Source organism: Monoraphidium neglectum, assembly GCF_000611645.1.
Source record: "Monoraphidium neglectum strain SAG 48.87 unplaced genomic scaffold scaffold00571, whole genome shotgun sequence".
In the NCBI taxonomy this organism is placed as follows: domain Eukaryota; kingdom Viridiplantae; phylum Chlorophyta; class Chlorophyceae; order Sphaeropleales; family Selenastraceae; genus Monoraphidium; species Monoraphidium neglectum.
Window position 1 is genome coordinate 1,411 of NW_014013057.1, and position 22,080 is coordinate 23,490.

At 66.9% G+C, this 22,080-nt stretch overlaps 5 protein-coding genes across 5 annotated transcripts; 3 read left to right on the forward strand and 2 right to left on the reverse strand.

The window, feature by feature from the left end:
* Window positions 1–690: 690 nt before the first annotated feature.
* MNEG_4208 (hypothetical protein) lies at window positions 691–1,137 on the forward strand (the record flags this gene model as incomplete). Its single annotated transcript, XM_014047311.1, has 1 exon — window positions 691–1,137. One exon carries the CDS (start codon window positions 691–693, stop codon window positions 1,135–1,137), a length of 447 nt encoding a protein of 148 aa, XP_013902765.1.
* A 703-nt stretch (window positions 1,138–1,840) lies between these two features.
* MNEG_4209 (hypothetical protein) lies at window positions 1,841–4,793 on the reverse strand (the record flags this gene model as incomplete). The annotated part of the gene is made up of 5 exons (XM_014047312.1): window positions 1,841–2,242; window positions 2,728–2,880; window positions 3,087–3,884; window positions 4,041–4,157; window positions 4,341–4,793. 5 exons carry the CDS (start codon window positions 4,791–4,793, stop codon window positions 1,841–1,843), a joined length of 1,923 nt encoding a protein of 640 aa, XP_013902766.1.
* A 697-nt stretch (window positions 4,794–5,490) lies between these two features.
* MNEG_4210 (hypothetical protein) lies at window positions 5,491–7,261 on the reverse strand (the record flags this gene model as incomplete). Its single annotated transcript, XM_014047313.1, has 3 exons — window positions 5,491–6,282; window positions 6,457–6,927; window positions 7,181–7,261. The coding sequence occupies 3 exons, from the start codon at window positions 7,259–7,261 to the stop codon at window positions 5,491–5,493; spliced, it is 1,344 nt and encodes a 447-aa protein (XP_013902767.1).
* Window positions 7,262–9,046: 1,785 nt separating this feature from the next.
* On the forward strand, window positions 9,047–15,217 carry MNEG_4211 (beta-mannan synthase; the record flags this gene model as incomplete). The annotated part of the gene is made up of 11 exons (XM_014047314.1): window positions 9,047–9,098; window positions 9,364–9,527; window positions 9,861–9,907; window positions 10,140–10,208; window positions 10,376–10,433; window positions 12,032–12,619; window positions 12,932–13,388; window positions 13,841–13,989; window positions 14,208–14,467; window positions 14,772–14,847; window positions 15,014–15,217. 11 exons carry the CDS (start codon window positions 9,047–9,049, stop codon window positions 15,215–15,217), a joined length of 2,124 nt encoding a protein of 707 aa, XP_013902768.1.
* Window positions 15,218–17,472: 2,255 nt separating this feature from the next.
* Window positions 17,473–20,703, forward strand: MNEG_4212 (hypothetical protein; the record flags this gene model as incomplete). The annotated part of the gene is made up of 6 exons (XM_014047315.1): window positions 17,473–17,592; window positions 17,759–17,809; window positions 18,096–18,250; window positions 18,425–18,545; window positions 18,803–18,949; window positions 19,213–20,703. 6 exons carry the CDS (start codon window positions 17,473–17,475, stop codon window positions 20,701–20,703), a joined length of 2,085 nt encoding a protein of 694 aa, XP_013902769.1.
* Window positions 20,704–22,080: the final 1,377 nt, after the last annotated feature.

A 22,080-nucleotide genomic window follows, 5' to 3' on the forward strand; every position in this document is an offset into this window, starting at 1 on the left:
CACCTCAGCAGATGCCAGCGCCGCGGCCGCGAGCGGCGGCGGCGCCGCCGCCGGCCCCGCCGCCAGCCCGGAGCCGTCGGCGAGCCGAGGCTCGCCGGGCGCCCGCGGGGCGCCCTCCAAAGAGGCGGCCAGGCGCGGGCCGCCGCAGGAGCCGTCAAAGGACGGCCACATCTCACGCGCGCTCGGCGCAGACGCCGCGCGGCTCCCGCCGCCAGACGCTGCGGGATCCGGCCCCGCCCCAGCTCTCGCCGCCGCTGATGGCGGCGCCTCCGCGGCGGCGTCGGCGGCTGCGCGACCGGCTGCGTCGGGCGCCGCCACCGCCGCGGATCCCGCCGCCTCTCTCCGCACGTCGAGCCCAGCCTCCGCCGCCGGCGCGGCCTGTGCCGCGGGTGCAGCCGCGCCATCCGCGGCGAGAGGAGCCCCCAAAGCGGCCTCGCCCGGATCTGCAGGCAGACTGAAAGCCACGTGCCTGCCCGACCTCGGGGACCTCATCAGCAGCGCCTCAGGCGACCTGATCGCCGGCTGCGGCCGCTGCGCAGGCCCGGCAGAGCCCGCCCCGTCGGGCGGGCTCTGATCCCGCCGCCCTGCGGCGACGCGTTGCCGCCCGGTGGCCGCCTCGCCTCTGCTGCCGCTGCTGCCGCTGCGGCTGCTGCTGCAGCTGCTGCTCGCCGCGACGGGGCCGGCCCCGCAATGCCGCGGGGGGCTTTCGCTGGACCACGGCTGCAGGAAGCCGGCAAACGGCGACGCGCCGTCCCGCGCGGGCGGCGCCGCCGGCGTCGGCAGCTGCGGCGCCGCAGCCTCCGCCCGCGCACCCGCTGCGCCATTCAAGTCAACCTGCGCCTCTCGGCGCTCGCTTTGCTGCTGCTGTTGCTGCTGCTGCTGCTGCTGCTGCTGCTGCTGATGATGATGATGATGATGATGCTGTTGCTGCTGCTGGTGATGCTGCTGCTCCTGATCCGGCTGCTGCTGCTGCTCCTGATGCGGCTGCTGCTGCTGCTCCTGATCCGGCTGCTGCTCCTGCTGCTGCTGCCCAACCGGCTGCTGCAGGTGACTGCTACCTGGCTGTTCGTCTTCCTGCCCCTGCTGCGCCTTGCTCAGCTGCGCCTGCTCCTGCTGCACCTCCTGCTCAGGGCCTAGCACCGCCCCGGCCCCCGCCGCCGGCCCCACGTCCGCTCCAGGTGGCGGCAGCGCAAGCAGCGGCCCCCGTGGCCCCGGCACCAGCCGGGGCGCCGCAGGCAGCGCCGTCGGCGGCAGCAGCGGGAGAGCAGAGTGGGACCAGGAGGGCGGTCCGTACTGCCTGTCTAGCAGGGTGACGATCTCGGGCATGCTCGGCCGATTGGAAGGGTTCAGGTCCATGCAGCGCGCAGACAGCTCAATAAGGAACGGGTCGCCCGACGAGGGCCGTGGCAGGGCGGCGCCTTGGTAGCCGACCAACCCCACCACCTGGGTGGTCACAGGGGTGTTGGAGCGAGGGTTCATAAGGGGCAGCGCCGGCAGCCGAGCCGCCGAGCCTGCTTGTCGGGCCGGGGCAGCGCGACGGCCCGGCCCCGATTGGGTGGGAGGCGGCCGCCAAGCGCAAGGCGCGCCGCGGCGCGGGCGCTGGCCCCACCTGCATCGCGTTGTACGCCTCCCACGGAGCCTGCCCCGAGACGAGCTCCCACAGGACGACGCCGTATGAGTAGACGTCGGCGGCCTCCGTCACCGCCTCGCAGCGCAGCGCCTCGGGCGCCATCCACTCCGGGGTGCCGCCCTGCAGGGGAACAGGGATGCGCGCGCGTGCGACAGCGCCGGCGCTTGGCCCAAGGGCTCCTCCGCCGAGCACGCAGAGCTGCGCCCGCAGTCAAAGGTCGCGCGGGTCCGGACCGCAAAACGCTCTGCACATGCCTCCGGCCGCGCTCGCCTGCGCTGAGGTGGACAGGTACGTCCGGTACCGCGCGCGCGACAGCCCAAAGTCTGCCAGCTTTACGCGGCCCCGGTCGTCCAATAAGATGTTGGGCGACTTCAGGTCCAGGTGCAGGATCGGCGGGCTGCGCGTGTGCAGGTACGCGAGCCCCCGCGCGACGCCGACGGCGACGGCGCGCTGCAGCTTGGGGTCCAGCGCCGCGGCCGGCCGCAGCGGCTCGGCGGCAGCGGGCCCGGCGCGGCCCGCGGGCGAGGGAGAGGGCAAGGGCGGCGCGGCGGCGGGCTCGGGGCCGCGTGCAGCGCTGATCGCGTTGTAGAGGCTGCCGCGCTGCATGTACTCCTGAGATGCGGGCGGCGGGCGGTGTGCAGCAGCGGGACAGAGTTGTGGCGCGCGCGCCAATTGCAGAAGCTGCGAGGCTCCCAGGGTCCAGACAAGTGTTTGCCCCTCCCACTTTGCAGCGCGCGGTTTGCGACCCTCATGCGCTCTTGCGGCGTGCGCGATGCGAGAGCACCCTCATGCGCACATGCACATGATGGTTGGTCGCATCCGTACGCGTAAGACGGCCATGCGCTGTGTGTGGTGCCATAAGCAAACAACAAGCAAACACCATCGCATGCGCCCAACACATACACATGAGCACAACACATGCGCATGCTCATACTCATGCACGTGCACATACCACACTACAGCATCACACATGCGCATGCAGACAAGCCACGCCCATCACAAGACACATGTGCATGCGCATCAGGCATGCACATGCACCGCAGCTGAAGGCATGCACATGCATGCAGCACACAAACCCAGTTTGTCAACAACCCCACCTGGACGATGCAGAGCTCTGGCATGGTGCAGAACCCGATGAACAGGATCAAATTGGGGTGCCGAACGCGCGCCAGCATGATGACCTCAGATGTGAAGCGCTCGATGGTGCCCGGATCGTGCGCCAGCAGGCGCTTGACCGCGACCACCGTGCCCTGCGCGCCACCGGGCACAGGCGCGCGCGGGGCGGCAGCGGCGGCGGCCGCGCCTCAGCTGCAGCGGCGCGCATGCTGGAGGGCCACGCGCACCAGCGTCCAACACTTGTGCCATGTTTGAAGTGCAGCCGCGGCAGGCCGCCTGAACGCGCTCGCATCTGGAGCCAGCGCCCTCGCGCATCACGCACGCACCAGCGTAGCCTCACCTCATACTTGCCGATGAAGACCTCTGCAAAGCCGCCGACCGCCAGCCGCCGCCCAATAAGGACCTTCCGGGGATCCAGCTCCCACTCGCAGCGCGGCGCAAACCTGGCGCGGCCGGCGCCAAGCGGGGACAGCACAACGGGCGGCGCGAGGGCGAGGTCCAGGGGGCGAAACGCAAGCTGACCAAACGCGCCGCCGGCCGGTTGCTGTGCCGGGGCCGGGCCCTGCGGGTGGCGGCCGCCCTGCGGCCTCTTCAGCATCACTGAGAAGGACGCCTCTTCACGCTGTGGGCCATCCGACGCGCCGCGGTCCGCTGGGGACCCCACGCCGGCGGTCGGTGCCAGGGATGAGCCCTCCCCGCCACCACTGCCGTCGCTGCCGCTGCCGTCGCTGCCGCCCCTGGCCTCGGCGCCCGTCGAGGCGGGCGGAGAGCCTGCTGGCGTAGTGCCGCCGCTGCTGGGTATGCTGCCGCGCCGCCGGTGCGCCGCCGCCCCTATCGACGCCGTGTCGGACGCCTCGTCCACCCAGCACTTGCACGCTGCAGGTATCGGCCGCGCCTTGCGGTGCAGCACCTGCGCCGCCCCCTCCCCCTCGTCAGGCTGCTCCACCACCATGCACGGCGCCGCGGCGGCCGCGCCGCGGCGGCAGCTGCCGCTGCCCGCGCCGCCGCCGCCCTCGCCCGCGGCCGCCTCGTCGCGCCGGAACGCCGCCACGGCGCGCGCATGGATGGCGGTCAGCGGCTCGGCGAATTCGGCTCGAAAGCCCTGCGTCAGCCGCACATCCACTGAGTGCTCGTCCACCTGCGCGCGCAGCGTTACAGAATCACGTCGGTTGACGCGCTCGCGCAGCTGCCCTGCACGCCCTGAACGCACGGCCCCGCTCTGCATGGCGCGTCCTCCCTTCGTGCCGTGCGCCTGCGCATGCGGCTGGCGCGCGAGCGCAACGCCGCCGCGCACCTTGCGCACATCGACGACGGGCCCCTCAAAACCGCTGACGTGGTCAGGCATAACAGGGAAGACGCGCAGGCTGTCGTGGACCAGTAAATGCGAGAGCTGCTGCTGCCGCGCGACCGGCTGCGGGGCGAAGGATAGGCGTAGGGTGCGCTTGGGCGCAGCGAGGCGCTTGGCGCGGCACTGCAGCACATGGAATGCCAGCTGCTGGCAGAGAGAGCCGCAACAACCTTGAGCCACGAACCATTGCGCAAAAGAGTGCCATACTCACACTGCTGGCATCTCAACAATTTACAACACACTCACCAGGTGCAGTGAGAACTCGCCATTTGAAAGCTGTTCGGGTGCTGCATTAGTTGGCGCCACAAGGAGCGGCGCCTGCTCCGGCTGCTGCCCGTCATCCTCTCCCTTTAGCTGCTGCTGCTCATCCTGCCACTGATGCCCCTGCTGCTGATCCGCCGGTCCTTGGTTGTGCTGCTGCTGGTGCTGCTGCTGCCGCAGCAGCTTCTGCTGCTGCTGGTGCTGGTGCTGGTGCTGGTGCTGCTGCTGCTGCTGCTGCCGCTGTGATTCCTCACTGTGTGCACCGACATGCCCTGCGCCCTCTGTGTGGCAGCCGCCGCCCTGACCGCTGCATTCCGCATAGGCCATGAGCTGTACGGTGTTCATGTCGCCAAGGCCGTGGCCGAGGCCGTGGGACTCCGCATGCGGCAGGGACCCAGAGAGGCGCGCGTCGACATCCAGCGCGTCGCCTGCGCGCATGGTGTCAGCAGCACGAATACAGCAGCTCCCTTTGCTTCAGCTGTTGCAATTTTATAGTATCCAACCATTCTAGCCAGCTTGACGTGCGATGCGTGCGCCTTACGCCCTCATCAGCGGGGACGCGGGCGCACCTTCTCCTCCTCCACTCATGCAGGAACTAAACCATGCGTGCGCGTCGTTCCTGGCAGGTTGCCGCGCCCCTGGGCCATTGATCTTGCTCGCGCGATGGGAGCCCGTTAGGGATCCGCAGCCACCACCGGAATGGCTACCAAGCAACAGCGTCTACACAACAGACGCTGGTGAGCCTCTGCTGTTTGGCTCAAGGGGGTCAACGTCGGGATGTCTGTTCAAATCGGCCGTGCTCCTCATTGGCTGTATTCCTCAACACACAATACAAGAAATATGATTACCAAAGACTTGGCACGACATCACAATTGCAGGAATCTGCAGTGGGCGCAAATGCACCCGGCAGGCACGCCGACAAGGCAGGGCACCGTGGCCGCCAGCGGCTGCGACGTGATCGTGGTGGTTGCGCACACCTGTCCTATCACTATGCACACTGCAAACCAGGAGCACCAAAAGCATTGAGGTGGCATACCTACTGTCAGTGACCATGCATTGTGCCGGGATGCAGAGGGCAACAAAAGGCACGTCCACTTGCCTGCAACGAATAACATCAACATGCCCGAGCCGCGAATCACTCGTCTGACGCCGGCCGCTTCCTCTTCCGCGGCCGTCCCTTCTTCTGCTGCTCCTGTGAATTGACGCCACCAACCGCCACCTGCTCTGGACGCACCGTGTGCTGCTGCTTCGACTGTCCCTGCACATGGCCCGCGGCACTCCATGTGCTGGGGCCGATGCTGGCCAACGCACGCACGGCGACCGTTGCCGACTCCTCTGCTGTAGCCCGCACACCGTGCAAGGTCGCCACCACCACATTCCCCCAACCCCCCTCCTTCTGCCGCTGCTTATGCTCCTGGTGCTGCTTGAGTTCCTGCTCGTCACGCCCTGCGCTCTCCGAGGCACTAGCCTGTTCAACAGCCCCCCCGCTGTCGCTGCTGCCGCCGCTGCTGCTGTCGTCCCCAATGCTGCAACCTGCGCCCGTCTCGCCGCCGTCGGCCCTCTGCTGCTGCGGCGCTGCCGGCGGTGCAGCGGCGTCCGACGCGCGCACCGCCTGCGCCAGCGGCGGCTCTGCTGCCAAGGGCTGCACACCGGCTTCAGCCACCGCCACGTGCCGCAGGCAGCCGCACGCCGCGCACTCTTGGACGTCTGGCTGATGCCGCAGCTGGCGGCAGTGCGACGCGTAAGACAGCAGGTCGTCGCCAAACTCGCGGCCGCAACCGGGCGTGCTGCACACCAGCTTGAGCGGCGGCTGCACGACGCCGAGCGGCTGGAAGCACGTGGCGCAGGGCGAGGGGGAGCGGTGCCAGAGGCGCAGGCCGCGGAAGACTTGGCCGGCGATGAGCACGTCCAAGGCGGCATATTTCACCTGGAGCGTCGGGGACCAAAGGTTGGGGGCATGAGCGGGGAAAGGGGGCGAGCAGGGCAGGGTTGCGCAAGGGCACGCCCGGGCTCGCAGGGCGAGCGGACAGCTGAGGCATGCGGCGCGGCCTGTTGCAACAGGTGGCCCGAGCCGCCGCGGCCGCCGCGCCCGGGCCCGCACCTGCTGGCGCGTCAGCGTCCGCGACTCCCAGTTGGACATGGACACCCGCTTCGACTTGGGCAGCGGCGACCCCAGCACCGCGTTTGTGAGCCGCGCGAGCCCGTAGCCGTTCCAGCCCAGGCCGTGCGCCACGAGCTGCAGGTCCAGGAAGCCGGGGATCGCGCCGGCGCCCAGGCCAAACGTCCTCTGCATCTTCGCCTCGTCGGCGGACGCCCAGCTGAACCCGAGGATCGTGACCGTCGGGTCTGTCAGGAGCGCGACCAGCTCCGCCGCGAGCCTGTACTGCATGCGGCAGGTGCGGACGAGCAGCGCGACGCGCGACGTCGCGAGCTGCACCATGGCCACGGGCGTGAACTTGGTGCCAAACTGGGGGCGCCACTCGAGGTCGATGGCGATCACGGGGTCCTCCATGCTCGCGCGCAGGCGCTTGATGGCGTGCGGAAGGTACAGCGGGTTTTCGACCACCAGCACCTGTTCGGTGCAGGGGGTCGATGGGGCAGGGTTGGCGCGGCAACGCCGGTGGGCGTGGAGAGTGCGCAGGGGGCCGTTGAGGAGCCACCAGGGGCCACCAGGGGCCAGGTGCTGCAGACGCATGATGGCGGGCGAACCACCACCAAAATCCACCACTCCCGCCCGTTGCAACAGCATCCCGCACGAGAGCGCAGCGTGAGCCCCGCCCCCGCAGCCATGGTCGAAAGCGGGCAACGCAAGGGCCTGCCCCCACCTGCAGGCCGTGCGGCATCTGAAGCCTGTCGTAGCCGGGCGCGACCTTGAAGCTGCTAAATGAGTCAGGGTCCGCATTCATGACGGCGGGCCAGTTGATACCAGGCACATGCACCTGCGCGCGTGAGGTGTTGGCGGCATGGGTAACACGCTTGAGGCTTGGCCCGTCTCGCGCGCCAACAACCTCGCATTGCGAATCAACGTTTGCTGCTGCTGTTGCAAGCCTCAAGCGTAGGGTGTGAGCGTGTACACGGCGAGATGGCAAGGGGTGCCAAAGCCGTTGAGCAATCTCACCGGCATGTGGCACCAGCCGTGGGCCTTGGGGTGCGAGCAGGTGCTGTCACAAGCTGGAACCGCTCCCGGACTCCGCTGCGGTGACGTCGCCGGGGCGGGGATCGGCGCTGCCTCCCCGTCTGAGGCTGGGCCCAGCTTGGCCGTGGCTGCATTGCTGCCGCCGCCGCCACCGGCTCCCACAGCCGCAGCCGCGTCCGCGCCCGCGGACGACAACGCACGGGAAGCGGAAAGGCTGCTGCCGTTGGCGCCTGTGCCATGCAGGGCCGCTCCAAACATCCTGCCGCCGCTGGCCCCAAGCAGCGCGGTCGATTTCAAGCGCGGCCGCCTGCCAGATGGGGCTGCGGCAGGGCTGCCCATGGCCACGCCGGCCGCAACCACGGGAGGGCAGCTGCTGCAGAAGCGGGCCGCCAGCAGCGCCTCGGCTGCCCGCCTCCGCGCGCTCTTTGATTGTTGAGCGCCGTTGGAATCACATGGCTGAGACCCAGAGGAGGCCGGAGTACCTGCCGCCGCCGGCACCGAGCTTTCGCGCTGCTTTTCGGCGCTGGTGGCAGGCGGCGAGCCCCTAGGTGTACGCGGCCCCGGCGTTGTGGACGGCATAACGCTGTCGCGTTTGCTGCTCGCCGCGCCTGCGCTGTCGCCGATGCTGCTGCTGCAAAGGCTCTCAGTCAGCCCCCAAGCAGGTGGTGTCGCTGCCGGTAGCGGCGGCGCACAGCACAGGGCTCCGCAGCCGTGGCCGCAGCAGCGGCTGCTGGCGCCGCTGCTGCAGACTGCAATCAGTCGGGCACCTGCTGCTAGTGCGCTGAATTGCCAGACGTGCGGGTGCTGAATTGTACGGGCGCCTTGTAGAAGCAGGCCCAAGAACATGTGCGCACGGCGGCCGGCTAAGGTATTTCCCACAGCACCACCCGCGTGCGAGGGGCTGGCACGGCAGCAAGCAGTGAGCTTAAACGAGTAAGTACAGTAAGAATCTAAATTTTGCACGGGGTCACACCTCGTGTGTCATATATGATCGGAAGCAGCTGATCTTGGCTACTGGAACGCGAACTCGTGACCGAGGCCTTCCAGCGTTATTCAAAGCCCATTGGGTAGGAAAAACAACCAAAATTCATCAAATACACACCACCTGTCCTACACCGCACCCTACCTTCCCCAGCGACCGTTGCCAAGCTTTCGAAACAAATCATACCGAATCCAAGACGACCAGGAAGAACAAAAGCACCGGTCGAACCCATGCACTCAGCTACGTTGGCAAGGGCCCGCGTGTCGCACCAGCCGTGCTGCCTCGATCGAGCCCGTCAGCAACTGGTGGCGTCGCGCCGCGATGTGGCACGGCCATCTTGCCTTGCTCCCCTCAATGTGGGGGTTCGCCGTGTCACCACAAACATGCTCTTTACCTGGGAGCTGCAGCCCGTTCAACCGAAATGCCAGCAGTGCTGTCAACCCCGCTCTCAACCATGCCAGGCGCCTTGTGACCTGCACCTGCTGTGAGCGACGCCCACATGCACCCCACACGCGTGCACACACGCCATCGCACGGGCAAACGTCGCAGGCCTTCGAAACCGTTGCGGACGCCATGACGCAGGGCGACATCTACACATGTGGTCCCGACGATACTGTTGACAGCGGTGGGTGTCCTGCGAAGAAGTAGTAGGAGGGGGGGTTGAGGTCGCCGGGAGCGCCGGCATACCACAGGCTTGCTGCTATTCCTGCATGCTGGCCTGAACTCCAGGCGGCCATCGCCGCCGCCACGCACGCCGCGAGACCCCCGACGGCCCAGCCAGCCGCTGCCCCCCTTTTCCTGCTCGTCGCACTTCGCACTCGCACGGCGCACACCACCACCCGGCATCCCCGCCGTTTGCCCATATGGGACTCTCCGGCCCCGCTCGGCAGCCCTGGAGAAGCTGGTGCGCCACCGCGTGACTGGTCTGCCGGTGGTGGACGCCTCCAACCGAGTCGTGGGGGTGGTGTCAGACTCGGACCTGCTGGCGCTGCACAACCTGGGCCGCGTCAAGGACGACAGGCAGATGTTCCCAGCAGCCGATGAGACGTGGGCGGTGCGTGCGCAGAGCCCGCCCAAGCGGCAGGGGAGGGCGGCGCTTGTAGCAATGTGTGCAGCCGCAGGGCTGGCCGCTGCACTCAAGGCCCAGGGGGGGGACAACGGGCCCCACCTGACCTAGGCTCTACAGCTGGCAAATGCGTTTCAACCCGAGCAGCTTCTGTGTGCGGCGTACGCAGAAGCTGAACACGCAGTATGCAGCACCATGATGGATGCTGCACCCATCACGGCGCTGCATACTGCGCTGAAGCCACTGATGGCCGCCGCGGGAAAGTCTGACCAGCGTTGCCCAGCCCTTGCGCGCTTGCGGGATACTGCCCTGTTGCCGCAGGCCTTCACAGAGGTCAAGCGGCTGCTGGCCAAGACGAGCGGCAAGAGGTGAATAACGTCAGGCAGCTGTGCGCCGCGGCCCTGGATGAGTGTGCGTCATTGCCAGTGCGTGTACTCAAAAGTCTGTGAGCTGCCCTTCAACGACGCATTAATGTTTGTATGCCCAACACACCACAGCTCTGATGTGCCACACCCTGATTGGATGGCCGTCCTGAGCCCCTCCGCTGCCAGAAACACCGGCTCTGCGCATCGGCGCTGCACCCGCATGCGCTGCTTGCAGCGTGCGCGACGTCATGACCGAGAACCCCATAACTGTCAAGCCGACTGCAGACCTGGACGAGGCGGCCAGGTGGATGCACGGATTGGCCCCACGGCGTTCAGCTGCAGCAGCTGGCAGGCATGCCTTCCCATCAGCCGCTCACACATGGTACACGCCCGTGCTTTATGCGTGCAGCAAGATCTGCACTCAACACCGACCGCCTGTGTCCCCAATCGCATCACAACGGATCATGACAGGACCCTGCTCATCAAGAAGATCCACCGGCTGCCTGTTGTCGATGAGGAAGGGCAGCTGGTAGGAGTTCTCTCGCGTTCAAACCTGGTCAAGGCTGCCCTGGCGCTGCGCTCACAAACCGCCGCAAATTGAGCGCTGGTCAGCTGGTGGTTGCCAGTGGTGGATGGTGCGTGCTGCGTGGTGGAACGCGTTGCGTGGACAGCAGACAGCCGCGGCCCGTCATCTCCCCGGCTGGATGATATTGTCAAATTTTAAGGCATCCATATCATCGCACGGAGAGGGGCATTCGTGCGTCAATTCCCTGGTGCATCTTGGCAGGACGTGGTGCCAGCTTGCGTGACTTTGAATGGCGGCTGCCGGAGTGCGGGAGGTGCGATCCACAGCTGTAGCAGGAATATGAGAGCATGTTTCTCCAGTTATTCCGCCCGCCACCAACGGCTTCACCGCCCGTAGTCACATGAAAGACAATGCTCGGTTTGATCAGTGTGGGTCGGGTGACACGAGCTTGTGATGGAAAGTTGCGTAATAATAGAAATATGTGGGACTATTTCACCCGTTTGCGACCTGTGGATCGAACTTATTCGGGCGGCTCAAGGTTCAAGGTTCCCGACCGCTACACACTGGAGACAGGCGCTTCTCTGGGGCGCTACCCGCGCTTATTCGGCAGCCGTTGTTTTTGTTATTCAGTGAGGGCCTTCTGCCAGCATTCTGCTGTCGCCCACCAACGAGGAGCAGCCCACTTGCATCCCCCCGGACAGCCTCCATCGAGGCGTGCCCGCTCGAGTGCTTGGGGCTCCCAAGCGGCGCCCATAATTGAAAGGTGTGCATCCATTTCATACATACTGGGATGAGGGTCCCCCAGTGAGGGGCGGGTGCGGGCACCACCCTCGCCGCTTGCTTCGTCCAGGGGTGGGCAAGGCGATCGCCCGCGCGCTGTTTGAGTTTGCTCTTCGTCCTAACTCAGCAAAATTCAACACTGGTCATCCCTCGCCGCGGGCTGCAGAGCAACGAGGAGCTGCTGCATCCTTCACTGGGTCTTGGAGGAGGAAGCCCTCCCTTGACGCAGCCAAGGGTGAGCGGCGGCAAAAGCTCACCACAAATGGGATTCACGGTGTTGAACTCGCCCTGAGCTCAGCCAGCCTGCCAACCGTCCGTCGACAGGGGAAACGTATTCGCGCGCACCCTATAGGCCGCTTCAGGCCTTGTCAGGTGCTGAATATGGCTGATAGAAGCGTGGGAAGGCCACTTGGACCCACAGCGGGGCGGCGGTGGGCGCGCAGCGCTGCTAACCGTTGGGCAGCTCGCTGCGCACGCACCCGCCGCAGTGCAGTGCATGCGTTTGCCCGCCGCGGCCTTACATGGCTGCATGCATCCTGTGCGGCGTCGCATGGTGAATCAGTCAGCAACCAGCCGCACGCGGCCGTTTCTCATGACGAGCAAGGGCTCAGCCGCTCGGTTGGCGAGGCCGTCGCAGAATTTGGCGCAACTGACCAAATCCCCCGCCAAGTGGCTAGAGCCACCCAAGTGTGGCGTGCACCCAAACAAAACATGTATGCACGTGTCTTCCCCCTCGCCCTGAACCTGACAGATAGCCTCTTGCAGCGCGCCACGCTCACGCGGGTGGCAGTGCTGACGGGGACGCGTCGGCTGCCCGACAGGCGGCGGCGGCGCAGCGGCGGCGGCGGCGGCCAGACGCAGCGGCAGCGGAGGGCGCCCTCGCGGCGCCGGCGGCAGCGGCGGCAACAATGTGGTGGTACATTGCGTTCGGCATCGTTTTCAGCGTGTATGCCATAGACCTGCTGTTCCTATTCATCGCATCCCTCTTTGCAGCGGTGGTCGAGCACTTCGTGCCGCCGATCAGCACAGCGGCCTGCCGCGCGGCCAAAAAGCGGCAGCGCCTCGCGGCCGCGAAGCAGCAGCACTCGGGCATCAAGGCGCGCGCCGCGGCAGACGTCGCCAAGGCGAATGGCGCCGCGGCCAACGGCCGCGCGGCGGCGGCCGGCGGCAAGAACCCCGACCTTGCCATCGTCGTCGACACGCGCAGCAACGGCGCGCTGCCCTCGGACCCTGTCAAGCCATCGGGCGTCCCCGGGGCCGACAAGTACGGCCACCTGACTGACCTGTACCGCGGGGAGTTCCCCAAGGTGATGATCCAGCTTCCGATGTACAACGAGGACGCCCACTGCGACCTCATCATCCAGCGCTGCTGCAAGATCATGTGGCCCAGCCACCGCATCCTCATCCAGGTGGGGGCATGGGCCGGGGCCGGCTGGCAGGGCGCGCAGGCGCGGCGGAGCTGCTCGGTGGGGGCGCAGCACAAGGGGCCCCGAGGCCCGCTGCGCCCTGGGCGGTTGGTTGGCCGCGCACCCCTCAGCATTACGTCCTCGCCTGGCCCGCCGGCCGCTGTCGAATTGGCGCCCCGCCGCGCGGCCGTGCGAGCTGCGCGCGACTCCCAAGTGCAGCCGCGCCCGCTCTCGGCCCTCCTCCTTTGCACCCAGCAGTGGCACCCAAGGAATCTCCTCCCTAACTGCTCCCAACCGACGCCCCAAAACGCACAGGTCTGCGACGACAGCACCCGCGAGGCCGTGCGCAAGAAGGTCGACGCCGCGGTCATCTCGGCGCTGGAGCAGGGCCACAACGTGCAGCTCGTGCGCCGCGACAACCGCAGCGGCTTCAAGGCCGGCGCGATGGTTGACGGCATGAAGCGGGTGGAGGACCAGGGCTTCGAGTTTGTGGCCATCTTCGACGCCGACTTCGAGCCGCCGGAGGACTTCTTCTACCAGACCATCGTCCACATGATGCGCGACGACAACCTCGCGTTTGTGCAGACCCGCTGGACCTTCACCAACAGCAACAGTCTGCTGACGTGGGCGCAGAAGGTCGGGCTGGAGTTTCACTTTGCGGTGGAGCAGCGCGCGCGGTCGTTCCTGGGGCAGTTCTTCAACTTCAACGGCACCGCGGGCGTGTGGCGCATTAAAGCCATCAACGACGCGGGCGGCTGGGAGAGCGACACGGGTGCGTGGCGGTGGCGGGGGGCTTGCGGGCGGGGGGCCGCCCAGGCGCCGGCTCTGGGGGCCCCGCTCTGGCGGCTGCTGGTGCAGGCAGTGTGAGCGAGCACGACGGCCTGCGGCGCCGCTGTTGGCTGATAACTGCCGTTGGCTGAGCTGATGGCTTCGGCTTGCACCAGCTCTGGCCTTGGGAGCCTCCCGACCCGCGAGCGGCTCCCTTGGTCGCCTCAGAACCAAGCCTCCTGACAGCATCCCGCTGACAGTGTGTTGCCGCACCCCGCAACCCCACTGTGTCCACCAACAGTGGTGGAGGACGCGGGCCCGCCCAGCTCTCAAACCCCACAGGACAATCATCATGCCCACCGCTAGCCCCACCGTACCAACACCCTCCACAGCCAGTTGACTTGCCCCTCCAACACCCTCCACACCCTCCCCTGCTGCCGTGCCCCCCCCCCCCAGTTGTGGAGGACATGGACCTGTCGCTGCGCGTGTACCTGCGCGGCTGGCGCTCCCTCTACCTCCACGACGTCTGCTGCCCCAACGAGCTGCCCTCCACGCTCAGCGCCTACAAGACGCAGCAGTTCCGCTGGCTCTCGGGGCCCATGCAGGTGCGGGCGGGCGCCCGGGGCTCGCCCCTTGGAGGGGCGGGCGGCCGGCCGGCCGGCCGACGGTCAGCTGCTGGTGGCATGCACCCTCATTTCTGCTCTCCGGCTCGGCCCGCTGCCCGACTGCCACCTCCAAAACCCTGAACCCCAAGTTTCAACCCAAACCCTGAACCCCAACCTCCAACAACCCCTGAACTTGTTTGATGCACCCTACACTCCAGATTGTGCGCAAGAGCTTTGCGAACATCTTCTTCTCCAAGGAGATCGGCTTCTTCTCGAAGCTCAACTGCTACTGGTTCTTCTGCCGCTACTTTGTGTTCGCCCTGGTGACGCTGGTAGCGCTCCTCGCATCGCCCATCGTGCTGTGGCTGGACCCCTGGGTGTGGGGGTTCCCGACGATCTTCTTCCTCGTCAGCGCGAACGTGGCGGTTGTGGTGTACCTGTACTTCACAATCCTGTCGTACATCTTCCTGCTGTTCAGGTGGGTGGGCGCGGGGGCCTCAGAGCGTGTGTGTTTGTTGTGTTTGTGTGTGTTTGTGTGTGTGAGTGTGCACGTGTGTGAGTGCACGCGCGCTGAGAATCACTTTCATTTTGTGTTCTGGATGCTGTAAGAGTGGCATGGGGGACGGGTTAGAGAGCGGGGCCACATAGACAAAGGCCGATCGCGCCGGCACGTCCCCTCGAGCCTCGCCCCCTTCCCTCGGCCCCGCGCGGGTTGTCTTGGCCCCTCCAGCCCGGCCGGACCGCCGACTCCCGCGCGCCCGCGCCCGCCCTCCCAACTGCAGCGTCGTGCTGGGCTACTTCAAGATGTGGGCAATGATCAGCGGCATCCTGGGCCTGAAGAAGTCCAAGTCCTGGAAGGTGGGCGGGCGGCGCACGCCCCCAGCTCCCTCGCTCCCCCTCCTTACGGGAATCGTGCCTCCTGCAGGCGTTCGCACGGCGGCCGCCGCTGGTTTCACGCTCGCCCACCCACTCGTCAGCCCGGCCCCACCGACCCGCAAACCCGCCCACCTTCCGCCCCCCGCAGGTGACCCTGAAGTTTGCGGCCAACGACAACAACAGCTGGCTGCGCTCCTACCACAAGCCGTACACCCTCGAGCTCGCCCTGTTCGCCTACTATGGCGCCATGCTGGGCATGAGCATATGGACAGAGAACTGGGGGCTCACAGCATACAACGGGGTCATGTCGCTGGCGTTCCTCATTGTGAGCTTCGGCGACTACTTCTTGTAGGGGCCGCTCGGGCCCTCAGCCCCGCGGCCGACGAGCGGCGTCGGCTGCGGCGGCGCCTGCCTTCAGGCGCGGCCCGGCTCGCGGGAGCCAGCGCGGCGCACGGCGGGCCCGCGCGCGCCCGCGGCCTCTCGAGGCGGCCTGTGCTGCCCGGCGGCCGCGGGGCGCGCGGGGGGGCGGCCGGGCGGCACGCGCCGCTGGCGCAGAATGACGAATGGCGACGGATGATGAGATGATATGAGAGGGCCTCGGGGGCCGCCGGGCGCGGAGCGCGCGTGCTGGCTGCCCCCGCGGCGCAGGATTTGATCGGGTTCACGCGGTCGAGGGGCTGGCTGGTTTTCGGGCGCACGTGGGTGCACGCAGCCACCGCGCTTCGGCTGGGGCCTCGATGCAGCGCAGCAGTGAGAGCCGGCCTGGGCTGGCGAGAGGGCTGAAGACAGGCGCACCCCGCTGATGGAGCGGCGTGCTGCAGATGCCCCCGCGCGCTGCGCATCGCAGCACCGCACATTTGCACCACCCACACGCATGCGCCGGTGCCATGCGCCGGCGGCGCTGTGAGGACCTGCTGACATGGACCTACCCCGGCATGTTGAGGGCGAAATCCACGCAGAGGGCCTTGGATGGGCTGGCAGGCACACGCCCTCGTTATAGGCGGTGCCCACGCGTGAACGCGCGGAGCCTAGCGACTGCAGAGTTTACCTAGCTGACGAGCCAGAAACACCCGTGAGCACGCGCCCGCTGCCCGCGGCCGCCCCGGTGGCGGGGCGCCGCCCTCACATGCGCGCGCCGCGCCGGCGCCGCGGGCGCGGGGCCGCCGCCTAGCTGCCGCGCGAGACATGGATGGCGCTGGACTTTAGAAGCCCTCTTTTCAGATGAACACTTCCACCCTTCTGGTTGGCCCGCCGAATCGCATGGCATCAACGCGCGCAGTGCCGAGTAGCCTCCCAGGCGCTGCGCGCTGCTGCCCTGTGCATGGCAGGCCTCGCTTCCCAACAGGAGGAGGGGGCGCGGGCACGCACGCGCCAATCTCTATATTTTGTGAGGTGGGGTGCGGCATCAGGGCCCCCTGGGCCCCTCTGGACGCGTTGGCCGCGCTCCCTCCCCTTCCCTCGCATGCGCAGCCTGCAGGTTGCGCTTACGCGCTCCCCTTGGCGCGCGCCTGTCTCTGTTCGGTAGCTTCACCAACTCAAAAACACGCGACGTCTGTAACGCATTGATCCCCTGACAACCTGAATCTTGAGGGCTTTTATGTGTGTGTGTGGGGGGGCGCCACCACGTGGCCTCAGGCCGGGGTGTGGAAAGAGGGGAAGGGTTTGACAGATTGACCGCCAACATCAAGGATCCCAACCAACCCAAGCACAAACGTCGATGGCACGTAGTCTGTGCGTGCGGTCCGCAAGGGCACCAGACCGCCCTTGCGCCCGAGCCACACAGGCGGCTGCGAGAGAAAGCCAGCTCTGCACACCCAATCTGCAGTCGTCGTCCTCTTGCCAGTTCAGCCAAGGGAGCAACCATGAACCCGCATATTGCAGTAATGCCGTATTCCGGGGATGTACTGCCTTGGGCTCAGGGAACGGCCCCACACCATTGCTCTGAAGGGCAGTGCAGTTGGCGGTAGTAATAATCGGCACCAGCGGGATCCTGGGCGCACACCCCACGGCATGGCTCTGTCACCGTCAGATTACTAGGTGATATCATTGTTTCGTAAAATTGCTCTGGCCAAGGAGATGCGACTGTCATAGCCGGAGCGCAGCCCAAGATGGCGGAGGGCTACGGCCTCAGGGCCCGGCGCAAGCGCCCTCCTCCGTGAGTGGAATTCTATCCGGGTGTACTCCTCATACTGAGGTGGCCAGCTGCCCTTGGGGTTCAGCTAAAGGGTTAGGTGCGCTCACCTCTCTTCTACACCACGCTTCACAGGCGCCAAGAGCCCAGTGAGCTTGACCAGCTGCTTCATCTGGCTGAGAAGAGCAGTAGAATCGTGGTTTTCACGGGCAGCGGGCTGTCTGCAACCTCTGGTGTGACTCCGGACATCGCAAGCGGCATCCGCCGCTTCGCACGCTCTGCGTCGCATGCACAGCCCCCGAAGCCCGTCGTGCCCTGGCATGCCGGCCATGCAACCCATTTGCCACCTTCACTGCGCCTTTGGCTGCCCGTGCCGCGCCGCTGAGATCGCTGCACATTCCACTGCTTGTCGAGGCTGATGAAGTCATGGCGCCATGCGTCCCCCGCCCCCAAAACTGGCCGCATGCTCAACAGGCATGTCCATGTTCAGCACCAAGGGCGGCCTGTACGAGCGCGCCCGCAAAAAGTTCAAAATAACAGACGGCATCAAGCTCTTCAGCTACCCCTTTTACAAGCAGCGGCGCGTCGATGTGCAGGTCTGTGGCGCTGGCAGTCCACCCCAGAAGCGCAGCCTGCTAGCGATATCGGATCCTGTGTCTGACGCCTGGGGTTGCAGCAGGCTCAAGGACCCCCGCGGCTCCCCCTTCGTTGGAAGCTCTTCAACATTGGGCACAACGCGTCTTGTACACTCAAACCTCGCAGGCCTTTTTTGCACAAATCTACTCTGAAGCCCAATCCAGCCGAGCCGCGCAGGTCGGGCAACAGGGCGGAGCGGGTCACGGCTGAGCAAGGGCATGCATGCTGTTTGCACATGCGTCAGCCCTAGATCATGAGTGTGCATGCTGTGCAAAGACACACGTGCTCGGACTTGCGCATGCCCGCCGGGGAATGCGCACAACCATGCATCAGCAGCCTGCCACACACACACAAACCACACACACATACACACACACACACAAAAACACACACACATACGCGCGCGCGTGCATGCACACACACACACACACATGCACATGTGCGCACATTCCCACACTTGCAGGGCCACCATGCACTGGCCGAGCTTTGGCGCATGGGGGTGTTGGCGCGCCACTACACCCTCAACATTGACGGCCTGGCAGAGGTGGTGGGGATGGACACATGGCACCACGAGCACAACCCCAACGGTGTCACTGTGGAGATGCACGGCAACATCAGGTGTGGGAGTCAATCGGGCGGCGGATGCCGTGGGGAAGTTGTGCTGACTGCAAAACGGGGCTAGCTTCTGGGATGCCTGTCTCTTGTGTTTGGTCAGGCATGCACCCCCCACGGGGTTGAAGAAACAGAGGATGATGCGCGGCCCTGCCGCTGCATGCCTCGCGCGGCCTGCAGGGACATGGTGTGCCCGGAGTGCCACGCGGTGGAGGTGCTGTCGCGGCCAATCATAACAGCCATGAAGCAGCGGCAGCCGGTGCCCTGCACCAAGTGCGGCCAGGGCGAGATGCGGTTCAAGGTGGGGAGGAGGGCCCGACTTTGGGCGGGTTTCTGGGGCGGGTTTTGGGGCGGGTTTGTGGGGTTCGACGGCATCCCCAGGTGATGACGTGTGCTTAGTCCTGACAAAAGGCTCAGCGCAAAAACCAGCTGCTCGCAGCGCACATAAGTGCAGGCAGATGCATCCGCACCCCACATGCTCGCATGTATGAGCGCGCGTCCTCACACTCAAGCCCATGCAAGCACGTACACGCATGGACACGCGACAAACCCCATCAGGTGATGCTATATGACGATGAGGAGGGCGACTGCATCACCCCAGAGGACGTGTGGGAGAGCCTGGAGGCTGACCTGGCGCAGGCGGACATGGTGATCTGGGTGGGCATCAGCTTCGAGCAGAGCGCGTCGACAGAGTACTTCCGGAAGGTGGGGGCGCGCTGCTGGGTGGGGCGTGGGGCGCAGCTGTGTGCCCAGCTTGGAGTATTTCTTGGGTCAAAGGCTGCGGCAGGCAGCAGGTGGGGCCGCAGGGCAGCCAGGGATGCTGGCGCCCGCTCTCGCTGGGAGCAGGGCAAGCGCGAGCCGCGGGCCGTGCAGGGTTGCGTGGGCGGAGCTGCACCGCTCCAGGCCCGTCCTTGCGGCGCTGCCGCGCCCCTGTTCGACAAACCCGCTATCCTCAAACCCCTGGGCAGGTGCGCTACTTCTTGTCGAGCATGGGCCGCCTGGACGCCTGCCGCCAGGTCCTGGTCAACCCCAGCGACGAGGCGCTGTTCAACCTGCTGAGCAGCTGCGCCAACAGGCGGGACGTCAACGTGCTCGAGGTGCTCGCGGGCGCCGACGATGTGCTGACGTCGCTGGCGGAGCGGCTCGGCAAGCTGCACGCGGGCAAGCCGCCTGCCGCCGCCGCGGCGGCGGTGCAGGGGCCCGCGGCGGCGCTGGGCGGTGGCACGGGGTCCAAGGGCGGCGGCGACGGAGGGGAGTGTGCGGGATTTTCTGGAGGCCAGCACTCCGACGGCAGGCAGGCGCTGACGGACGGCCAGCAGGCACAGGACGGGCAGCAGCAGCGGGGACAGCGCGAAGGCGTCAAGCAGGAGGCAGAGCAGGAGATCGCAGCCGCGCGCCAGCAGCAGCAAGAACAGGAACGCCCCGCAAGCCGCGGCGCCAGCGGCGGCGGCGCCGGCAGCCCCGGGGACCCGCAGCAGCACGCGGCCCGGGCGTGCTCCCTGGAGCGCGCTGCCTCGTCCCAGGGCGCCAGCCGCCAGCAGCTGCGGCTGCAGCAGATGGAGGAGTGGCACAGCTCACGGGGCGCGGCGGCCGGGGGTGTCGAAAGCAACGGGGCTGCAGGCCAGTCAGAGGAGGAGGCGGAGGAGGAGGGGCGGCAGGGGGAGGATGGAGGGGGCCTCAGGGCCGACCGCCGCAGGGCTGCGCATCAGCAGCGGCGCCACCTGCAGCGTGAGGCGCAGGAGCAGGAGCTGGCGCGGCTGCAGCAGGCGCACGCGCTCGCGGCAGTCCTGATGGCGGGCGGCGGGGGCGGGGCGCTTGGTGGACTGGTGTCTGGGCTGGGCCTTGAACTAGGGGCGGCAGCGCCGCCGGCAGGCCTGCTGCCGGGGCTGGCGTTGCAGGCGCAGCTGCACGCACAATTGCAGGTGCACCAGGCGGTGGCAGCCGTTAGCCAGCCTCTCATGCCGCCGCTGGGGGGCATGGCGCTGCACGCACCACTGCCCCCACTCGCGCTCGCCACCGCCCTGGCAACGGCCAGCGGCGTGAACGCCGCAGTGGCGGGCCTATGGCCACCCGGGGCGCCGCAGCAGCTGCTGCCGCTGGCGCAGCCGCTGTCTATTGCGGAGCTGCAGCTGCCGGTGTCGCTGGCGTGCTCTGCGCCGCCTGCCTCGGCCCTGTTGCAGCACCAGCTGCAGGACGCCGCCTGCGCAGCCACCCCTGCTGGCAGCCAGCAGCAGCAGCAGCAGCAGCAGCAGCAGCAGCAGGTCGCAGCTTTGTTGGGCCTTGTTCAGCAGCAGCAGCAGCAGCAGCAGGCCCAGCAGCTGCAGCTGCAGGCCCAGCAGCTGCAGCTCGCAAGCCTGGATAGTGCAGCGCTCTTGTCCACAGGGGGCCTCGGCGCGGGCGCCGCGCCGCAGCTGGCACTGGCTGCGCTGCTGCAGCCGGCACCGATCGCGCCCAGCTGACCCGCCACAAGATGTCGACAGCATGCGTTTCTCCAAGCTGCTAGGGCAGACCCACCGCCTAGTGCCTTGAGGTCCTTTTTGAGAGCGACTCTACCCAAATAGACATGTCTAGGGCTTGTAGCAGCTTGCAAACCCCTCATCCTCTGTTTAATGGTGACTCAAATCATTTCTACACCTCTGCAGCCAGCAGCTGCCCTCGACTGCTTCCTGCTCGTGCCCATTGCTGCGCAGCACATGCGCGTCACGTGAAGACCCACTCGCTAATTTCAAACACCCCACATAACACCCTCGTGTAATCCTGTGAAGCTGCTGCTTACAATATTACTCAAGACGCCGCTGGCTAGCGAGGTCCGCGTTGCATCCCGACGCGTTGCTGCAAGCGGCATGCACTTGGCTTTGAGGCGTGCCGCCCGCGCCAGTCGCGGGGGCCCCAGCGCGGCGGGACGGGCGCGGCCGAGCGCAAAAGGCTCACAGCGACGTTTCAAGGTGGACGACGGGGAGAACACACAATGCTAATAGCTCGAACAGGGCGCGCATGCCGCAATTCAGGGGGCATCTGGTGCCTCGCTCTGCAGGGGCCGAAGAAGGAGTGAGGCGCTCCGGCCTGAGGCGTGTGGCCGGGCCTCGCGCCCGCGGGCCCGCCCCCAAAACCGGCAGAAAGAGGTGACCCTGCGTTATTTTTAACGCGGCTCGGCCTGGGCCCACTAACGCGCACGCAGCGGGCTCGCTGCAGCGCTCAGCGCAGCCGCCCGCCAGCACAAGCCTTGCGCGCCACACATGGCCGTCCGGCGTGCGCTGGCGCCGCCGGCGGTCTGGTCGCGTGGACGGGCTGCCCTTCAGCGACGCAACCAGTGCCATAAACAGCGCCGTAGCCACGAGCCGGAAGCTCCGCCACGGGAGCGTCCTGCCGGTGCGCAGAAGCCTTGAGCACGGCGCACGGGCTGCCAGCGCGACAAGCCCTGCGGGCAGACGGCGGGGCCGGCGAGTGCAAGTGCTGACGATTGGGGGGTTATGGGCAGCGCAGAGCGCATAGATGCCGCAGCGCACAAGGAATTCCAGCAAAATCAGCCTCCCAAACTCGTGCACTAACAGAACCCAAGCATGCAGGGGCCTCCACAAGCGGCAGCCGCTGGCTGACTGAACAAGATATACAAAACATGCAGCTGCCCGATCGTCGCTTCGGAACGGAGGCCGTCCGGCAACAACAACATCGCGACCCCTCGCCGAGCCCGTGCCCAGGCGCACGCAAGCCGCGGGCGCTCACCCCCAGGCGCGGCGCGGCCTTCATCCCGGCGGCGCCGCCTGCTTTGCGCGCGCCACCAGCATGCGGTACAGCCGCGAGTAGACGTTGTACTGCGGCGCAGGTGGGAGTGGGGG